This window comes from Cheilinus undulatus, linkage group 18 (genome assembly GCF_018320785.1).
Source record: "Cheilinus undulatus linkage group 18, ASM1832078v1, whole genome shotgun sequence".
NCBI lineage: Eukaryota > Metazoa > Chordata > Actinopteri > Labriformes > Labridae > Cheilinus > Cheilinus undulatus.
In genome coordinates this window covers 13,359,255-13,376,218 of record NC_054882.1, presented here as the reverse complement: position 1 = coordinate 13,376,218, position 16,964 = coordinate 13,359,255, and the positions used below count along the sequence as shown (strand labels likewise).

At 40.2% G+C, this 16,964-nt stretch overlaps 2 protein-coding genes across 2 annotated transcripts in view; one reads left to right on the top strand and one right to left on the bottom strand.

The window, feature by feature from the left end:
• The window catches only part of fancm (FA complementation group M), a 70,293-nt gene that overhangs the window by 51,049 nt on the left and 2,280 nt on the right, over positions 1-16,964 (bottom strand). Inside the window, exon 4 of the mRNA XM_041812534.1 lies at positions 16,710-16,868. Within this exon, the coding sequence (XP_041668468.1) occupies positions 16,710-16,868 (159 nt within the window). The remainder of the gene's footprint in view (positions 1-16,709; positions 16,869-16,964) is intronic.
• soul3 (heme-binding protein soul3) lies at positions 98-10,710 on the top strand. Its single transcript, XM_041812535.1, has 5 exons — positions 98-674; positions 6,415-6,509; positions 8,137-8,278; positions 8,386-8,569; positions 8,752-10,710. Exons 1-5 carry the CDS (start codon positions 437-439, stop codon positions 8,921-8,923), a joined length of 831 nt encoding a protein of 276 aa, XP_041668469.1. The 5' UTR covers positions 98-436; the 3' UTR covers positions 8,924-10,710.

Genomic DNA, 16,964 nt, shown 5'->3' with positions numbered 1-16,964 from the left:
TCGTCTCGAGCAGCAGGAAGGGGTGGGGTCTGTGGGGTGCCCGCAGCGTCACGTGGTCCGCCCTCATCTCCTGTAAACATCGCATTCACCTCCGGCTACAAAGAGGGAGGCGTCAGTCGGCTCCGCGCTGGCGAAGGGGGCGCCTTCTTCTTTGTTTTTGTCGATTAAAAAGTACAACCGTCGGAAGAGTATGGCTCATTAAAGAAACGATATCATGTTTAGAACATGAATATGGCTTCGCAAGTCGAGGAAAGCTTCATAATGCGCGGTTTGTCGACCAGAAAGTAACCTTAGTCCCAATCTGGACGAACAACTCGGCGGCCAAGAGTAAACGAAGCGTAAAATAAGTGGGGGTTTCTCAGTAATCTTAGCATTTCACCACCGGTCAACCTTCAGAGCTATTCTCCATCGGCAGGTACAAGACTCAGGTGAAGAAATGGACCGAGGTGGCTGTCAAATGAATGGCGGCGGTGGCAGTGAAAGGAGCGGGCCCGACCGACACGGGATGATCACACTGGAGGACCTGGAGTCCTTCTCGGAGGACCAACTGTCAGACTCGGGCAATGGCAGCCTCGAAGAAGAGGGAGAAAACATGGAGGACGACGAAGATCAGGACCGACTGCTTCATTATTGGCAGGACGTGGCGAGGGGACACCAAGTGGAAGTTGCTCAAGGTAAAAAAAAAAGAAAGAAACGAACTATTGTAAACACCACGAGAAAATAACGTAGACATACTGAGGGAAGCACTTTGTTAGCGTGCTAACGTTAGCTTAAAATATAACTGAAGTTTTAGCCTTAACATTTTGTCGCAGCGCTGTTTTCCTTTTTTGCGGGTATTAACTTTAAAGTTTACATTAAAATAAAATTAAACATCTGTTTGACTTAAGCGAATTTACTTTGGCTAAACTTCCTTAGTTGATTCCTCTTTGTACATTGACCTATTTTCCAGCGAGGCAAACAGATAAACGTGTTCCAGGTAGAAAAACATGCCCCTGCTCTGAGTTTGAACCCTGACACTATAGAGTTACCTATTAAGTTAATGCTATTAATCCAAGGCAAAACTTTGCAGTTCAGTTAAGGTTACTACTAGTTTTAAGACCTGTTGTAATATGGAGGCCCAAACTATTATATAACAGCAACAACAAGCTGCACGCAGGCTTGAATGACCTCCTAGGATTTGGATTGATACCACAGTGATAAGAAATAATAAAGATCAAATATTACTAACAAGAGCATCGTTTTAGTGGGCAAAAGTCTGCAGACTGAGTCTTTGACCCCCTTTACAATAAAGGTCTGTTGTCAATGGTGTAAATATTTCCATAACTGGATTCAATGGGGGAAAATCCTCTGACACACTTTATGCTGGCTCCCAGAAAGCCAAAATCAAAAGCACAGGGAAGTAAGGAATCTTAGCATTTCTTCAGTTCATTCATAGCATTTACAAAGCCTGGAAAATCAGCAGAGCCAACACACAGATGCAGACGACACAAATCATAGGTATTTGTCCTTATCTGCCATATAAATTAAGTCCGCACAGACTAGTAGTGGTAGGGTAATTGTGTTATTAAGGCAGAATAAGACTAATAATGTAGATGAAGTAGAAAAGAAATGTATCCTACAGAAAACAATCCAACAAGAAAGGAAATAATGGGATTTATTTGAGGGATGCACAATATTATTGGCCAGATATCAGTATCGGCATTCACAGTCAAATTTTTTGCCATTATTTTGACTGTGGATATCAGCATATGGCTGTATACTAATACGTTTTAGACTGGACCTACAGTTAAGTTGTCAGTTTAGGTCTTTTTCTTTATTTATCCTAATTCTGTAAACTGTAAAGTGTTGTGAGGACTGAAGTGTGATGCATTGTTCACCCTCAAACCTTAAATTGTGTTCAAAGAACTGAAGTTTTATGTCTGAAAGACTTTTAAAAATGGCTGTCAGCTAAAAGGAATCTGTAAATATTGGATATAGGCAAAAATCAAATATCATGCATCCGTAATTTATTTCCTTTTTGTAAGGCTTATGATGCACCTTGTTGTCAAAATGAAGAAAACTTTAAAATGGCTCATTTTGGTAAGTCAGTGGCGACACTTTGCCTACTCTTTTACAGATACATGGCTTCCATAAAGAGAGCTGCCTGCTAGCATTTTTTAAGCATTTTGCTGTTTATGTTTTGCTTGAAAATGCAATGATAATGCAATTAAGAAAACCCTTAGTAGACAGTTTCTGCTCCTAATACTCATGAGTTAGTATTTGCACGTGCATAAATCTGTTAGGAAGGTGCACAGGACACTCAAGGGCCTTGTGACCCCTGAACTAAATAAGGCCTCAGCATGACCAGTCCACTATAAATCTTAACTTGGGTCACTGATACTTCCAAGGGATTAACGTAAGAGATCAGTCTAAGTTTCTTCTTCTGCTTTCAATAACAAATCGATTTCTCGATTGTCAACATGAAGCACCTAAAAAGAACAGCGCTCTAGTCAGTTTTGAACTCTTTATCCCATCTAGTTACTGTTAACAGCTGGGACACAAAAACCTTAACACTGGACCCATTTATACTAAGTAAAACTTCCACATTTACCGGATTAATTTCTGCTTCACAGCAATAACGTGCAATATCAAATATCTGACTTCTTGTAGACACAAGAGACAACAAAGTGAGCCTTTTCTATTAGATTAACTTGTGTACTCTCTGACTGTTCCAAACTTTCCATAAGCCCTTCAATTCAAAATGCCTGTAAGACATGACCCACCAAAGCCATTTATTATGCCAAAAACAAGTCTTCTCAGATGTCTGAAAGGCTAAAAAGTTGCAGTGCAAGACGAAAATGAGAATTATTCAATGGAGAATAAATTGTTTAGTCCCTCCAGTCCCTTTGTGCACCCTCAGTCCAAGTTAAAACCACTTGAATGGGCAATTTGTCCTCCAACAAGTTGCCTGCTGAGAATCCAGTAATGCAGACTGGCACATCCTACTTCCCCTGCCATCAGACCACAGCTCTAATTGAGGACTTAGGTTTAAAATCGCTTGCTTGTGCTTTTGGACTGACTTGGTGGGGGGATTAGCTACCTTGCCTGTTCTGGTAGTGTTTGTTGCTAAGTCCTGGGCTACAGTACTGTAGCTTAGTACACAGGTCAAGGCCACAGTAAACTTCTTTGCGCTAATTGAGATGGAGTGAGAAGGGCAGGGTAGAGGTGGGAGCTCTACTTTGCCAACAGTTGGAGCTGTTTAATTAGCTCAGGGTAGCTCAAGCAACCTGGACACCGTTAATGCTGCCAAGATAAGTCCAGCATGATAAAAATGCTGAAAAGAAATACAAGCTATATTGTTTCAATGGTATCCATGTCAGCAAGTGTCATTGCAGCTTGCAGCAAACAGTGGGTGGCTGTGCAAACAAATATAGGGCACTTGACACTGATCTAGACTAATACATTTAATGGTTTATGTTGTAAAACCCCGATTCTTAGGGTTGTCAAGATCCAGATTATTTACTTAATTTGATTTGAATACAAATCAAACCTTATCAGGGCTGTTTCAATACCTCAGTTACAAAACAGGCCCAAAATTCTGTAATAATTTTTAGAAAGTACCAGAAAAGCAGACAAACTCCTGCCTATGTATGCTGTGCTCTTTCTCTCCCTCCCTCTCTTTTGCTTGCAGCAGCTTGTAGATTGAAGCAAGACGAAGGAATTATTTTATCAAAGCATAGATATGTTTCAGTGCTTGCAATAAGTGAATTAACAGTGATTGTTTCACTTTAAGCTATGAGATATTTGCATGCAGTGCATGAAAAGTTGCAAGTCAAAAACAGCAATGCAGGAGAAGCACAGTGGATTGTCGAGTGTTCCTGTGGACATTCAGATGAATAATTAAAATGCTACAAATTATTACAAAAAATTTCAAGAGAGTGATTAAGAGGTGCTTAAGTGGTCCATATTTAGTTTTTTTCTTGGATTGGTGCTGTTTCTAATATGACTCAGCAGGTCGTTCCAGCAATGAGGTCCTTGAAATTGGATGGAAAATTGTGAAAAAGATGTCCAAAAACATCTGGATGAAGATTTTTGGCTGCCGTTGTATTGTAATGATGGATTCGGAAACTTCACTGAATTATATTTAGAAAACAAACTGGGAGTAAGCTGTGGACAGAAATTGAAATATATCCAAACTTTTGACAGCATTTGTACATCACTAAGTCTCTTTAAAGACTTTGATTTTAGTCTTTCATGATTTTGAGGTCAGAGAAGCTGATAACCGCTACAGATGCATAAAGATCCTTGAGCTTATAAACAAGATAAGAGTTGTGTGTTTTGCAGCTGAACCAAAGTGAAATAAACAGATAATAACAGACGTCTTCAGCTTGCTTCATCACTATGGAGCATCAATGCACACAAGAAGCCAAAAACAAATTTAAATCTTTTTTTTTCTGCAAAGTACAATAAATTCAAGCTTATTTTTCCACATTAATCTAACAAAACTGCTTAAATTTCTCTTTTCAAATAGGGTTTGACCCAGATTGATGAACTCGTTTCTGTACTCTGTTCCCATTACTGCATATTGCCAATCTAAGTAAACATTTATATTGTGAGGCCGTCCTTTCCTAGCAGTGGTTGGCAAATTTTATGGCCGCTCTTAGAAACACACACCCTATAATGTGCTTGAAGCAAAGTAGCTCTAGATTCCATTTAATGAAGTAATTCATCCAAAGTGAAACCACATTGGGCTTCTTAGTTTGGAGCTAGTCCACCCGGTGACTCATCTGGAGTGTCTACAGACTGATTTTAGAGAAAAATGAAGGTGTTCTACACATTTTTACTGAAACTAACCTGTCTGATGGCTGTGGTTTATAGTGAAGTGTACTGTGTAAATTTAAACCCTAGAAAAGCTCCAAATAGGCTTTACGCTTAGATTCTTCCACACCCTCTCTGGAACCAGCCCTTCTCTGCAATGTTTACAGTATTTTTAAAAGACCTGTTTGGAAAGTTCCGCAGCTATGGATGATGCAGCAGTCTTTAAGGAAGGCTGGTTGAATGCATCATCACCAAAGAGCAGATTTAAAAAAGAACAGATTTAAACTACATGTTATCAGGGATTATCAAGAGGAACATTGTGACCGTAGGTTATTTGAACAGAAGCTAGACTAACAATGGTACGTGACCACAGCTTGTATTGATCAGTTCGCTCAGGTGGAAAAAAAACAAGCGTGCGTGTTTACTGTGCGCTCTGTGTTGACTGTTCTGCGTCAACATGGAGCGCTTCAGAGGTGCTGCCATAGAAACTGATGAGTTTGCCAGGGTGTGCCTGTATGTGCTGATAAGCCCACTTAAGCAGTGGTGTGTGCATTTCTTTTATTGAGGGCACACACACAGAAATTGACAGGTGATATTTTCCTGTTAAACACATGCGTTCATTATCCATGATGAGACACTCCTCCTAGTGATCGGTTAATTAGAGAGTAGCCTTAATTGCATGAGATCTCTTAGTTCGGCTGCGGTTGCCACACTATCACTCAAGCACCAACCAGCAGCTTTGTTGGTTGTCAAATGATTGATCTAAATACTGCAGGTCCTGCTGACCCAGTTGTTCTCTGTGGTATTGATTGACAAAATCTGACTGAATTGGGGTCACCTTGATTGACCTTAATGTTACATTTGACCAAGGAGCATTTATTCTAAAAAAGCATGTCAGTGCTGGTTCGTTTTAATGAAAACTGTATGGATTTGCATGACTAAAGTGCAACTGAGGTCAAGCAGCATAAATTTTATAGCCAAAAAGTTATTAATGCAAGGCTTCATAATGGATAATTCGCATTGTTGATGCATGAAATACTATCAAGTCCATTAAATATTGGTAAAATGTAGAATGTGTCCCATTAATTCAAAAGAATCAGCTACTGCTGTAGTTCCTCCCTGTTAATTCCACTCTATATCTGGCCTTGGGCAGCTTTAGTCAGTGTTCCCTCCATCAGCTCCAATAAACATTACTCTCTGCGACATCCTGGCACAGAGCTCTGCCCATCTGGCAGCCTTTTCCCACACAAACTACCAAGCCTGCCTGCTAGCAGATTACTGAAATTGAAAATGTTTGGTTTAAATTCGATGCAGGGCACCGAAAGTGTAGATATGATGTAAGTTAAAGATATTTGTGAGTACCTGTTTTTGTATCGTCTAAATGCGTAATATGTTGAAGTAATATTCTGTCACCGTTAGCGTGTGCTCTAACAAACTTTAATCGCCTTAATGCGGGCTCACAACACAGCGTGTCAAGAAAACTTGAGGTTTGTTTTACAAAAAAAAGTTGCCTTTTGGAAAAGCAAACAATTGCCAGTACATTTGTTTGGCTTCATAAAATTTTCCTTGTCTGACAACGGTTTAACTGACCTTATTATGTTTTTTATCCATTGACAGATATGGCAGAGCCCATACAACTGTTAACCAGCAACAATCAAGGACGCAGTCAGAGACAACACATCCCTTTCACTTTGCTCGGCCGCAAAGAGAAGGTATCTATCCAAACCATACTTCTATGGCCACAACTCCAGCAGTCTGATTTTTCTTTATTTCCATGTCTTATATTGAATTGATGATATGTTAACATTGTTTTGCTATGCATTAGATTTATGTGGACAAATGTAATAGTACTTGCACCATGAACTTGAATTGCAAATTTAGCTCTTGCATGAAAACCTGTTCTGCAGAGAGCTGCAGCCAACACAACAGGACAGTCAAGTGCATGGAGCTCATATGCAAAATAGCTCAACATCCAAGCTATATTAGCTGGTGAAAACATCTTGCATTTCTTTGTTTATATCAGGTAGCACATTTTCCATAAATGAATTCTTTTCTCCTGGGATTGCCTGAAAATCTCTGCAAGTGTAGGATCTAACACAGTAAATTCTATCAGGCCAAACAAACATAAAATTCAGACAATAAGGGGCATTATTATCACAATTTATTCATAAACAGATCTTATGTGAGAGTATGCATGGGTCAGCTGCTATTTATTATCCTCTAGATGGTCATGTCACCCACTACAGTAAGCTGTTTAAACTCCTTAGGGGACCGTATAAATAAAGAGGGCTAATTGGTTTAACTGGAGTTAATTAGTTCATAGAACTTGGCGGGAGACTCCGGTTAAACAAAGGACGTGGCACCCTATTCTTAGAGCAAGTTTCAGTGCCTTGTTAAAGCACTGCATGTACCCAGTAAGCAGAATAAAGCTATAGATACGTCAGTAACACCATGGCATGTCTTGTTTTACTGTATAGGTTCTTTAAAGTATTTTGCAATTTTAGTAAATTGATATGCTAAAGGCTTGTAGTGGCAAAACTGAAGCTTGTGATTAGGCCTTTGACCACTAGATGGCAGTTTTGTGATCCTTTGTCAGTCATTATACTCTGTTATGTGTTAACAACACAGAGCTGAGACAGGAGGATGAAGACTGATCATAACTACAACAACCTTTGGGGAAATAAAACAAGATAAGCCAGGTAGATACAGCTCCAGTAAAACATTAACTTGAATGTTTAGACACTGAACTGAAAAGGTTCTTGCTGATATACGGCCCTGTAATCCTCAGGAAAGGCAAGTATGAATTTATAATATCTGAATAATACACACATACATATTGGGACATAGGGAATTGTTATTTAAGCCAGTATTTCAGGTCTGTTTGATTGATCCACTGTCATAACCCAAAGATAAAATTCCACCTAATGAATATTTACTGCCTTGAGGCTTAAACATGTACCTCTTAAAAATAGATAGAAAATAGAGATTTGCCAAAAAAAATTGCAAAACATCTCCTTACTGTAAATCTGATGGAAGAATACTCTCACTTTGAGCTCTGTGTCATTCCTTGGCTGCCCTCACAAGGCCAAAACTCTGAACATCGTGAATGATTTTAAGCCACAAGAGTTGAGTGGGATGTATTTTTACACATTTTCTAGACAGCACTTAGCTTTCCAGTCACTAGTCAGAACATTTGTTGGCACCCTCATTGGTATTCTACAGTTACAAAACCAAATGTTACAGAAAAAAGTTTCATAAGACTTAATTCAATTTCACACAGTGTCATGAGTGCCTAAATTTATAACTTAGTGTTGTCTTTCGTCATTTGTTCTTTTTCAGTGTGGGGAGCTGTTGTATGAGAAACGCCAATATGAAAAGGGCCACTGGGCTTGTATAACAATGCATGAGGACACGTATGAACAGAGCATCTGCTACGGGTTTATGAGGATAATGAGATACATCTGTCAGCAGAACTCAATAGGTAAGTAAGATAAACCTCAGGTTTGTTTTTACTTTATTTGTTGATGAATACCTCCGGTATTTTTTTACAGTGATAGGTTATTTACCATTTTCTTTACACATGTCTAGGTGACTACCTGGGCATGACGCTCCCCATTGTCACAGTGGTGCGCACAGATGAGACACGCACTCAGATGTCCCATGATGTCACTGTGGCCTATTTCCTTCCTGATTATCATCAGGCCCAGCCCCCACAGCCTACTGACAACGAAATTGTCATAGAGATCTGGCCCGCCACTACTGTATACACGAGGTCAGTGAAGAATAGGATAAAAAGACTGCTACAGTGGCTTGTTAACTAGCATGTATTTGGACAAAGATGGTTTTAATCATTGATTAGTGGTGCTGTAATTAACAGTTGGCCTATTTACCTGCTTGGCTTTGAAATTCAAATGTAATGCCTTGTGCTAACCCACCACTCCCTATCTCTTCCAGGCCCTTTACTGGTCCCACGAATGAAGTGACCATCCTTGATCAGATCACCACCATGGCTGAACTACTAGACTCCCCGGGTGTGTGCATCAACAACTCGTTCATCGTGGCCGGCTACACCAACCCTGCTCATAGCCACCGCCAGAATGAGATCTGGTTCCTTGAACGACCCTAAAGGACGAGAGGATTAAGCAGCATCCTACCTTGTGACCCTTGAGCCTCATAAAGACTCCCTTAACACTGCCGCAGCTCAGCTACAGCCTCAGGTGCAACATCCTCTTTAGCCACCACTTCTACCTGAAACAACCACCAGCCCATCACACTCCAGATGAGATGGGGCTTGAAATAAAAACTAGCCCTTAGCTTTACTCTCATTGAATTTTCATTCATGCTCATAAAGATCCATCGTTGTTTCACCCCTAAGAACTGAACTGGCATCCTCTCACAGACATGACCAGATGCTACAAATGAGCATAGCATTCATCTTCTGCTCTCACACTGAGATGACTTCAGACATCCCTCCCTACCCGCATCCCTCTCCTGTTTAAAGTTGAAATCATTTGATCTCTCAGCGCTTTGTGAACATAGTGACCTTTGATCGGTGTCAGAAAAATGTGCAACAGCCTGTCTTGCCGCAGCGGAAGCAGGTTCCCAATGAACATGCAGCCTTATCTATATGCTCCCTGTCTGTTTCGTTGCACAGCTACAGTGTTCTGTCATGTGGGGTGAAGGTCAATGCACAACAGAAAAAAAATGTTATTTTTAGCTTGCTGGGGTGATTTCATGTCAGTGTTGATCTGCTGTTTTCTTTATCTCTGGGCTTCACAATTCACTACACGGTAAAAGTCTATGTGATCATGTGGCACTGCATATTTACTGTTTCAACAATAAGTGCAATATATGCCAGATAACCCACAATTAACAAGACAGTTATTAAAGATCATGGGCCTCTTGCCTAACCCAATCCAGCAGCTGATATGCTGGGTTTGGGAAGGGATCTGCAGCATGCAGCACAACCAAATTAATCTGCAACATCCAGACTAGATTATGTGGCTTTCACCATATATAAGCTCAATAAAATAGCTGACACTAAGGCTTTGTTCGGACTGCAAACAAACCAGATTTTTGTTAAAACTAGATCTTAAAGACAGACTATCTACTTTTATTGATCAGATCTGATATTAAAATGTTCGCTCTGTTAACAAGATAGGCATCAGTAAAGATATACGCTAGTGAAATTGAGCTACTTCTTCACAACTTCTTGCACTGTCAGTTTATTTCAGTGCCTGTCCACGGACTGCTTGAAGCAACGTGGATTCTGCTCAGGATTTTACACCGCCATTACAACAAAATCAGACCTGTGCACCCACATCGCCCGGTCTGAGACGCATCTTTAGAAACCATGCAGTCTGAACAAGGCCTGAATCTAAAAAGCAAACACGTATGAACAAAACATGTTCAAAGGTGTTTGTATGAATGTAAAGTTTCACAAACAGGTTAAAACAAATGCCACACTTCTATAGACCAACATCTGAAAACTCACTGGTTTTACTGCTGAATGACAATCATGAAGTTGGATATTACACACATCCTTTTCTCTATAGACAAGTCAATGCATTCCTCATGTTTCCAGTCCACTCACACACAGAAATAGTTACCTTTGTACCTTTTTCATGCTCTTTCTACTTGCTACTCTGTGTTAATGTTAGTGAGTATGCATTCACTCATTCAAATGCCACTGTTGCTGAGTAGAGGAGATGCATCCGAGAAAAGACAGAGCACAGAGAATATCTCTACTGTGATCATACTCTTTTTTTAAATAGAAGAAAACCTAAATTCTGTTCTAGTTCAAACTGTTTTTAATGTTTATCACCAATCTATGAGAGTCTATTAATTCAGAATGAAAGAAGTACGTATGTTTATCTTCACTATATTTTAAAATAAAATCTCAGTCATCCCGGATGTGGTTGTTTTGAATGTTCTACTTTTTTCTGTTTGTTTACAGTCTTAAACTAGCCAGTGAGAGGTAACTAATGTTATATCCTCTGTGTAAATGTATGAATGTGTCATTAATCCATGAAGACCCATGACATAGGCCTTAGAATTAAGAACAAGGAAAGAAAAAGAGAGTGGTATTGATTTAATGTAAGAGATATGACATTATGTTGCTGATGGAGACCTGTTTATAAGCCCAGAAATGAAGAAACTTGGGGGAGAATATTAAACAGCTAGGGCTGATAAACAGTTACATTTTAAATCACAAAGAATTTCTAAATTTCTGTAGTTTATCTTGATGAATCTCTCCAATTTCAAATTCCAATATTTTGCATTAAAAACAGTTGAATGTTCCATATTTCTGTTGTTTTGAACTTTGAACTAATTTACTTACTTACCCTTCCTGTTAGGAACTTTAGGTAGATTGATGATTATGGCATTAACTGAATCATGGAAAAAGGAGCTTGTCCACTGAGCTGTTTGAAATTTTAGAGTGAAATGAGCCATTGAGGAGCAGTGTTGGACTTAATTTACATCACTGCGGCTGCAGGGAGACACACTTAATCAAAGTGTGCAGAATGGGACAAAAAGCATGCAATCAAAAAACTGAATGAACTAATCAAGGGCCTTAATTAATCATGTGATCAATGCTGTGAGTCCTAATTAAAACACAAAATGTTTAAGTTAAATACAAATGTCAAATAGCAGATAGGGAGATAAAATGACCAAAGGTCGTTTTGCTTTCCTCTTAAATTCTAGGGTCACGTCAACCACCCTATAAGCCCCCTGATACTGGGGGCTCCTGTAGCCCCCAGTATCAGGGGCTTATACTGTAGGGACTGGATGTTGGAGTTAAGAGGTATCAAGAACCATCTAGTTTTAATCAGGAGTGATTTAAACATAGTATGTAAATGAGTCCACCAGGAGCACTCTCCATCAAGACAATAACAAAGCAGGTTGGGAGAAGAGCTGAAAACATCTTCTCTACCATAGAAAGTCCCTTCTGAGCTAATCTCTACGCTGACGTCAGCAACTGCTACCTACTTCCAGTAAAACTAAGCCCTGCCCATGGCTAACACCTCATTCTTCTCAAATGACTCTGATTAGTCAGACCTGGAACAATGGTTTCAGACTGGACATGGAATCTGGCCAATCCATCGGCTTTGCAACAGCAACAAAATATAAATCTTAGCACCAAATATTAAAGTATAATGTCTAAATTGCAAAGATCTGAAAAGTTTCTGTACAATTTAGCCAGCACAGTCTTTGAATAAGCAGAGATTGTGCCTTTTTAAAGCATAGAACAGAAAAGTAATGAAGTATCAACAATTCTGACACCCTGATATTGCAGTATTGCCAGGGTTTCAAGGAGTCTCTTCTGTGATGTTAGCTATTATGCTCTGATGGATCATTTAGAGCTCTTGTGTATCTATTAAAAAAAGTACCACCAAAGGTTATAGCATGGCAGGCCTCTAAAAAACTGTAGAAGACTGTTATAATTTAAAATGCCAAATGAAGGAAAACACCATCCAAATAACTCGACACAGAGAGCTAGATTACCATTACTAAGCTGATTTTACAAAAATGATTTACTCTTCTTAAACTATTTCTAAATAAGGATGTTTTGCAGAGAAGGCTGTTTTTCCTATTTGAAATAAAGAAGATGATAGAGCAAAGAAAATGCTGGCAAGGTGTCCAAAATAGAGAGGTTCTGAGTCCTATAACAGCAGTTGGAACAGAAGGTGAAGCTCTGTGCTGATGACTCAACTGTGGTGAAAAAAAGCGACACTCAAGCATTTTAATGCAACACCTTACTTGTCAGCACCACAAGTCGTCCAGCGCTGGGGAGAGACGTGCTCATATCTCCCTGCAGATTCACTGCGTCGTCAAAACCACTACTTTTATTGCTGAAAGCAATGATTTGTGAAGAGGATGTAGCACCTTTTATTTTAGATCTCTAATCCTGAATGCCCAAGAGCTACAAAGCTGAACAGAACTTGTAATCCCAATGTTCAGGAGCTCTTCCATTTAATTTTGCAGCTGTATATTCAAACTCTAGATAAGGATGGTTTTTCTGTAATACTGTGCTCAGATGTTAGGAGTTGGACTAGACAATGGGATGTTATTTACCATTTTGCCCCCCAAAATGAGCCCTTAATAGTAAATGCTCCTTTTCCTGATGCCCTCTTTTGGTGCAGACAATGAATGCACTAAAAGGAAGAATGCCTGTTTGTTACCCTAAAGGGCTTTGGTTTCACTGGAAACCTTCACCTAGACTAGGGCTGGGTGATATACCAAGGTTTTAAAATATAACGATACATTTTCAAATGATCCATCTATTATATTTATATAGTTAAAATAAAGCTATATGTTTCTTCCGTGCAGCCGCCACCTCGTCTTCTTCTAGTGTCACTGCCTGTCCTTCGTCACCCTGCTCCTCCTCTCTCCTGCTGAACAAAATCAAAACATAAAAGCCCACCCCTCCCCCTGCTCATTCACAGCAACAATACCTGTATGCAACAAGCGAGACAACATGGATGCAGAGAAAGACAGGAGCAACACAGGAGAAGAGGAGCTAGTCAGCAAAAAGGAAAATTCTGGTTCAGCTATTTTGGGATGGTTTAAAGTTTCAGATGATGAGCAGAACAATGATTTCTGCAGAAAGTCCTGAAATCCTGTTGCAACAAAAGTTTCCAGCACAACGAATCTCTTCCACCACATCGGCACAAAGTGCAGTGCAAAGAGTGTAAAACTCCATGCTGAAACCAAGAATCCAAAGCCTCTGAAGCCGTCTGCATCAAGACAATCACCGCAAGTGACATGAAGCAGTGTAGTGTCATAAGACAAAAAAAACAATGTAAAAAGCGTGATGACATTTCCAGAGCTGTAGCCTACCATACTGCTACTACTGAAGCAACAAAGCAGCCCCAGACCATCACACTGCCACCACCATGTTTGACTGTTGGCATGATGTTCTTTTTATCAAATGCGGTGTTATTTTTACACCAGATGTAATGGGCCGCTAACCTTGCAAAGCAGATGGATACGCCCGTTTCCTTGTTTTTCACGAAGCGAATCCATCTTGCAAAGCTCCCATCTGAACCGTATGGGCCCGGTTAGAAAGTGACAGGACCAATCAGCGACAATGGGCAAGAGCTGGTGCAGTTATGGAGGAAGAGCTTAGCGTGGATGCTGCTAAAAAAAACAGTTTTATCAGAACTTGACAACAAAGAACAGCAGTGAGTTGTTTTCTTTTGTAAAAACGACAAAAGTCGAGTACTTACATGTCTATAGTCGCCATGTTTCGCATTATTCCTCACTAGTTGCGCACACGCAGCTCGATAGCGGCTATGTCACAGGTTTTGTTGCTCTTATTGGCCCGTAGAGATGTGATAGACAGAACGTTCATCCAATCACACTTCAAGTTTTTTTCAAATCCTCTGCCTTTTCTCAAACGTTTCCTATTGAAGCTTTCCCAGATAGATGTGTGAAACACATCCATCTGGCATGTCAGGTTAACAGGCCGCACACCCTCCAAAAAGTTCAACTTTTGTCTCATCAGTCCACAGAATATTTCTCCAAAGTCTTGGGGATCATGAAGAAGTTTCTGTGGGATGAGCCTTTGTGTTTGTTTTTGTTAGCAGTGGTTTTGGCCTTGGAACTCTCCCATAGATGCCATTTTTGCCCCGTGTCTTTCCTATGGTTGAGTCATGAACACTGACCTTAACTGAGGCCAGTGAGGCTTGCAGTTCTTTGGATGTCACTCTGGGCTCTTTCGTAACCTCCTGGATGAGTCGTCATTGCACTCTTGGAGTCATTTTGGTTGGCCGACCACTCCTGGGAAGGTTCACCACTGTTCCCAGTTTTCTCCATTTGTGTATAATGGCTCTGACTGTGGTTTGCTGGAGTCCCACAGCCTTGGAAATGGCTTTGTAACCTTTTCCAGACAGATAGATTTCAAACCCTTTGTTTCTCATTTGTTCTTAACTGGCCCGAGGCATGATGCGTTTGTTTTTGAGATCTTGTAGCCTACTTCACTTTGTCTGACAGGTTCTATTTAGGGGATTTCTGGATTCAACAGGTCTTGTAGTAATCAGACCTGGTTGTGGATAGAGGAATTGAACTCAGCTTTCCAAGAACTGGAATAAGCAATATTATTTGGAAAGAGCAGGTCAAATACAGCCTCAAGTGATGTGAAATGTGTCATATGCATATGATAAAGAATTCCTATCCCCACTTATTCAACAATACAGCAGTCTGTATGAAAGCTAAACCATTTCACCTTCAAAAAACAGGCAGAAGAGGCTGTCTCGACTCAAACTAGTTATATTTTTTTGAACCACCAAACTCACTCCGGATTCTTGACTGGGTACTCCTCCCTAATTATGGGATCAAATGTTGCAAACAAAAGCGCTCACACCCTGCTATGTTCTGAGATATATAGTATAACTCACTTCACAAGAAGAGCTGCGGCTCAGTTACTGGAGCATGGTAACCTGATGAGTTCTTACAGTAAGGTCAGACACACATTGTAGAGTATGAGTGCGGTCTACTGCACATAGAGAACACTGATGGAGGTACTGTTGGGCTGTTGTACATCATCATGATGAAGTTGATTCATCTCTGTTTCACTTTGCCAAAAGTGAGCCAAAGGTAATAAAAATGTAATACATTTGAAACAGAACAAAACATTGCATGCATTTTATACTGAAATTGATTTTGTTCCATTGTACAGATTTCTGTAGGACAATTTATATTCAAATGGCATGCAATGCCTCAAAGTTCAAGCCCTAGACTAGCTAAGCAATTCAAAATAGCCCAGAGTGTATATTTTATGACAGATATCTCTGCACAGGCCTGAACACAGTGTCCTAGATGCTCACTGACTTACACACATTGTCTATAAAAGCTCCATCCATGCTCAAGCAAACTCATAGAGCCGAGTCCCTGGAAAACAGGAGGCTATTTCAGTGTTTGTATGGATGAATACTCTCAAATGTCTGTGATAAAACTGGCCAAAAACTCAATGAAAAGCCCATAACTGAGCCTCACACCAAACAAAACATGCATGACTGGTTCATTTTTATGATTTGCTGAACGGTCATTTTTGTCTGCCTGAATGGCTGCTCATTTTACACCTGAGTACAGTGTTAAGTCTATTTTGTGTGGCGTCTGGTCAAATTAAGGGAGGGCGGTGGGAAGTAGGGTGCAACAAGTAGGCTGCAGATGCCAAGTGGTCAAAGGGGTAGTATGAGGAGAATGTGAAGTAAGAAAGTAAGAAAATCTCTTATTTAAAACAACCGAGAAACAAGAACAGAGAGAATGTAGTTAAAAACAATATGTCTAACTCCAAAATACAGATATCAAACTCTAGCTGTCCAACAATTGGACACAGCGCATTTACAGTACAGTACACTCAGACAGTGGACCAACACGTGATAGGGAGAGAGCATGTAGGGTCTGTTAAACACCCAGAAACATTCAATCCACCAGCATCGAAATCCAGACCACCAAGGGTGACAGGATGCTTCTTTCAAGACAAATCAGCCCATGTAATATTAACTGACCTATTCTGAACCACACAGCAAGAGGGAAAACATGTGATGCTGAGGAACAGATTAAAGCTGAGGGCTTTCTTTTTAAACACAAGAAAGTAAAGGGAGACCACAAGGGGGCAGCAGAGCACCTTAAAGAAAAGGGTCTCATGTCCTGTAAATGAATGATGTAACCAATCAAACATCACCAAAGACAGAATGTTCAAATACAGAAATAAGCAGTTTAAATATAGCTGTTTTGTTTTGGTGAAAGAACCCCCCTTCACTAAACAGAGCAGATATATTCTTGACTCACTGAATAAAAAAATTACCTCCATGCCATCCCCTAAATACCCCCAGTTTCTTTATTTCTGGAAAAGAAAATCCAGGGAGGATTCAGGCTACATATAAGGCAAAATGTATTCTTCCTACCCCCAGGTAGCGTGCCTGCTGAGCAGAAAGGGCCTCTCCCAGGGGAACCACCACCTTCTCAACACTACGCTGGTGCGAATGGGCCTGGATGTCTGGACTCTCTTCTGATCGCAGCTCAATGTGGGAGATGAGCAAGTTAGAGATCACCGATTGCACTGACTGTCGGAGCAGAGAGAAAAGAGCAAAAGTGGGGTTAGATTTTAGATGTCATGCCAGAGAGACAAACAACATCTTGAGAAACATGTCACGTTTTTA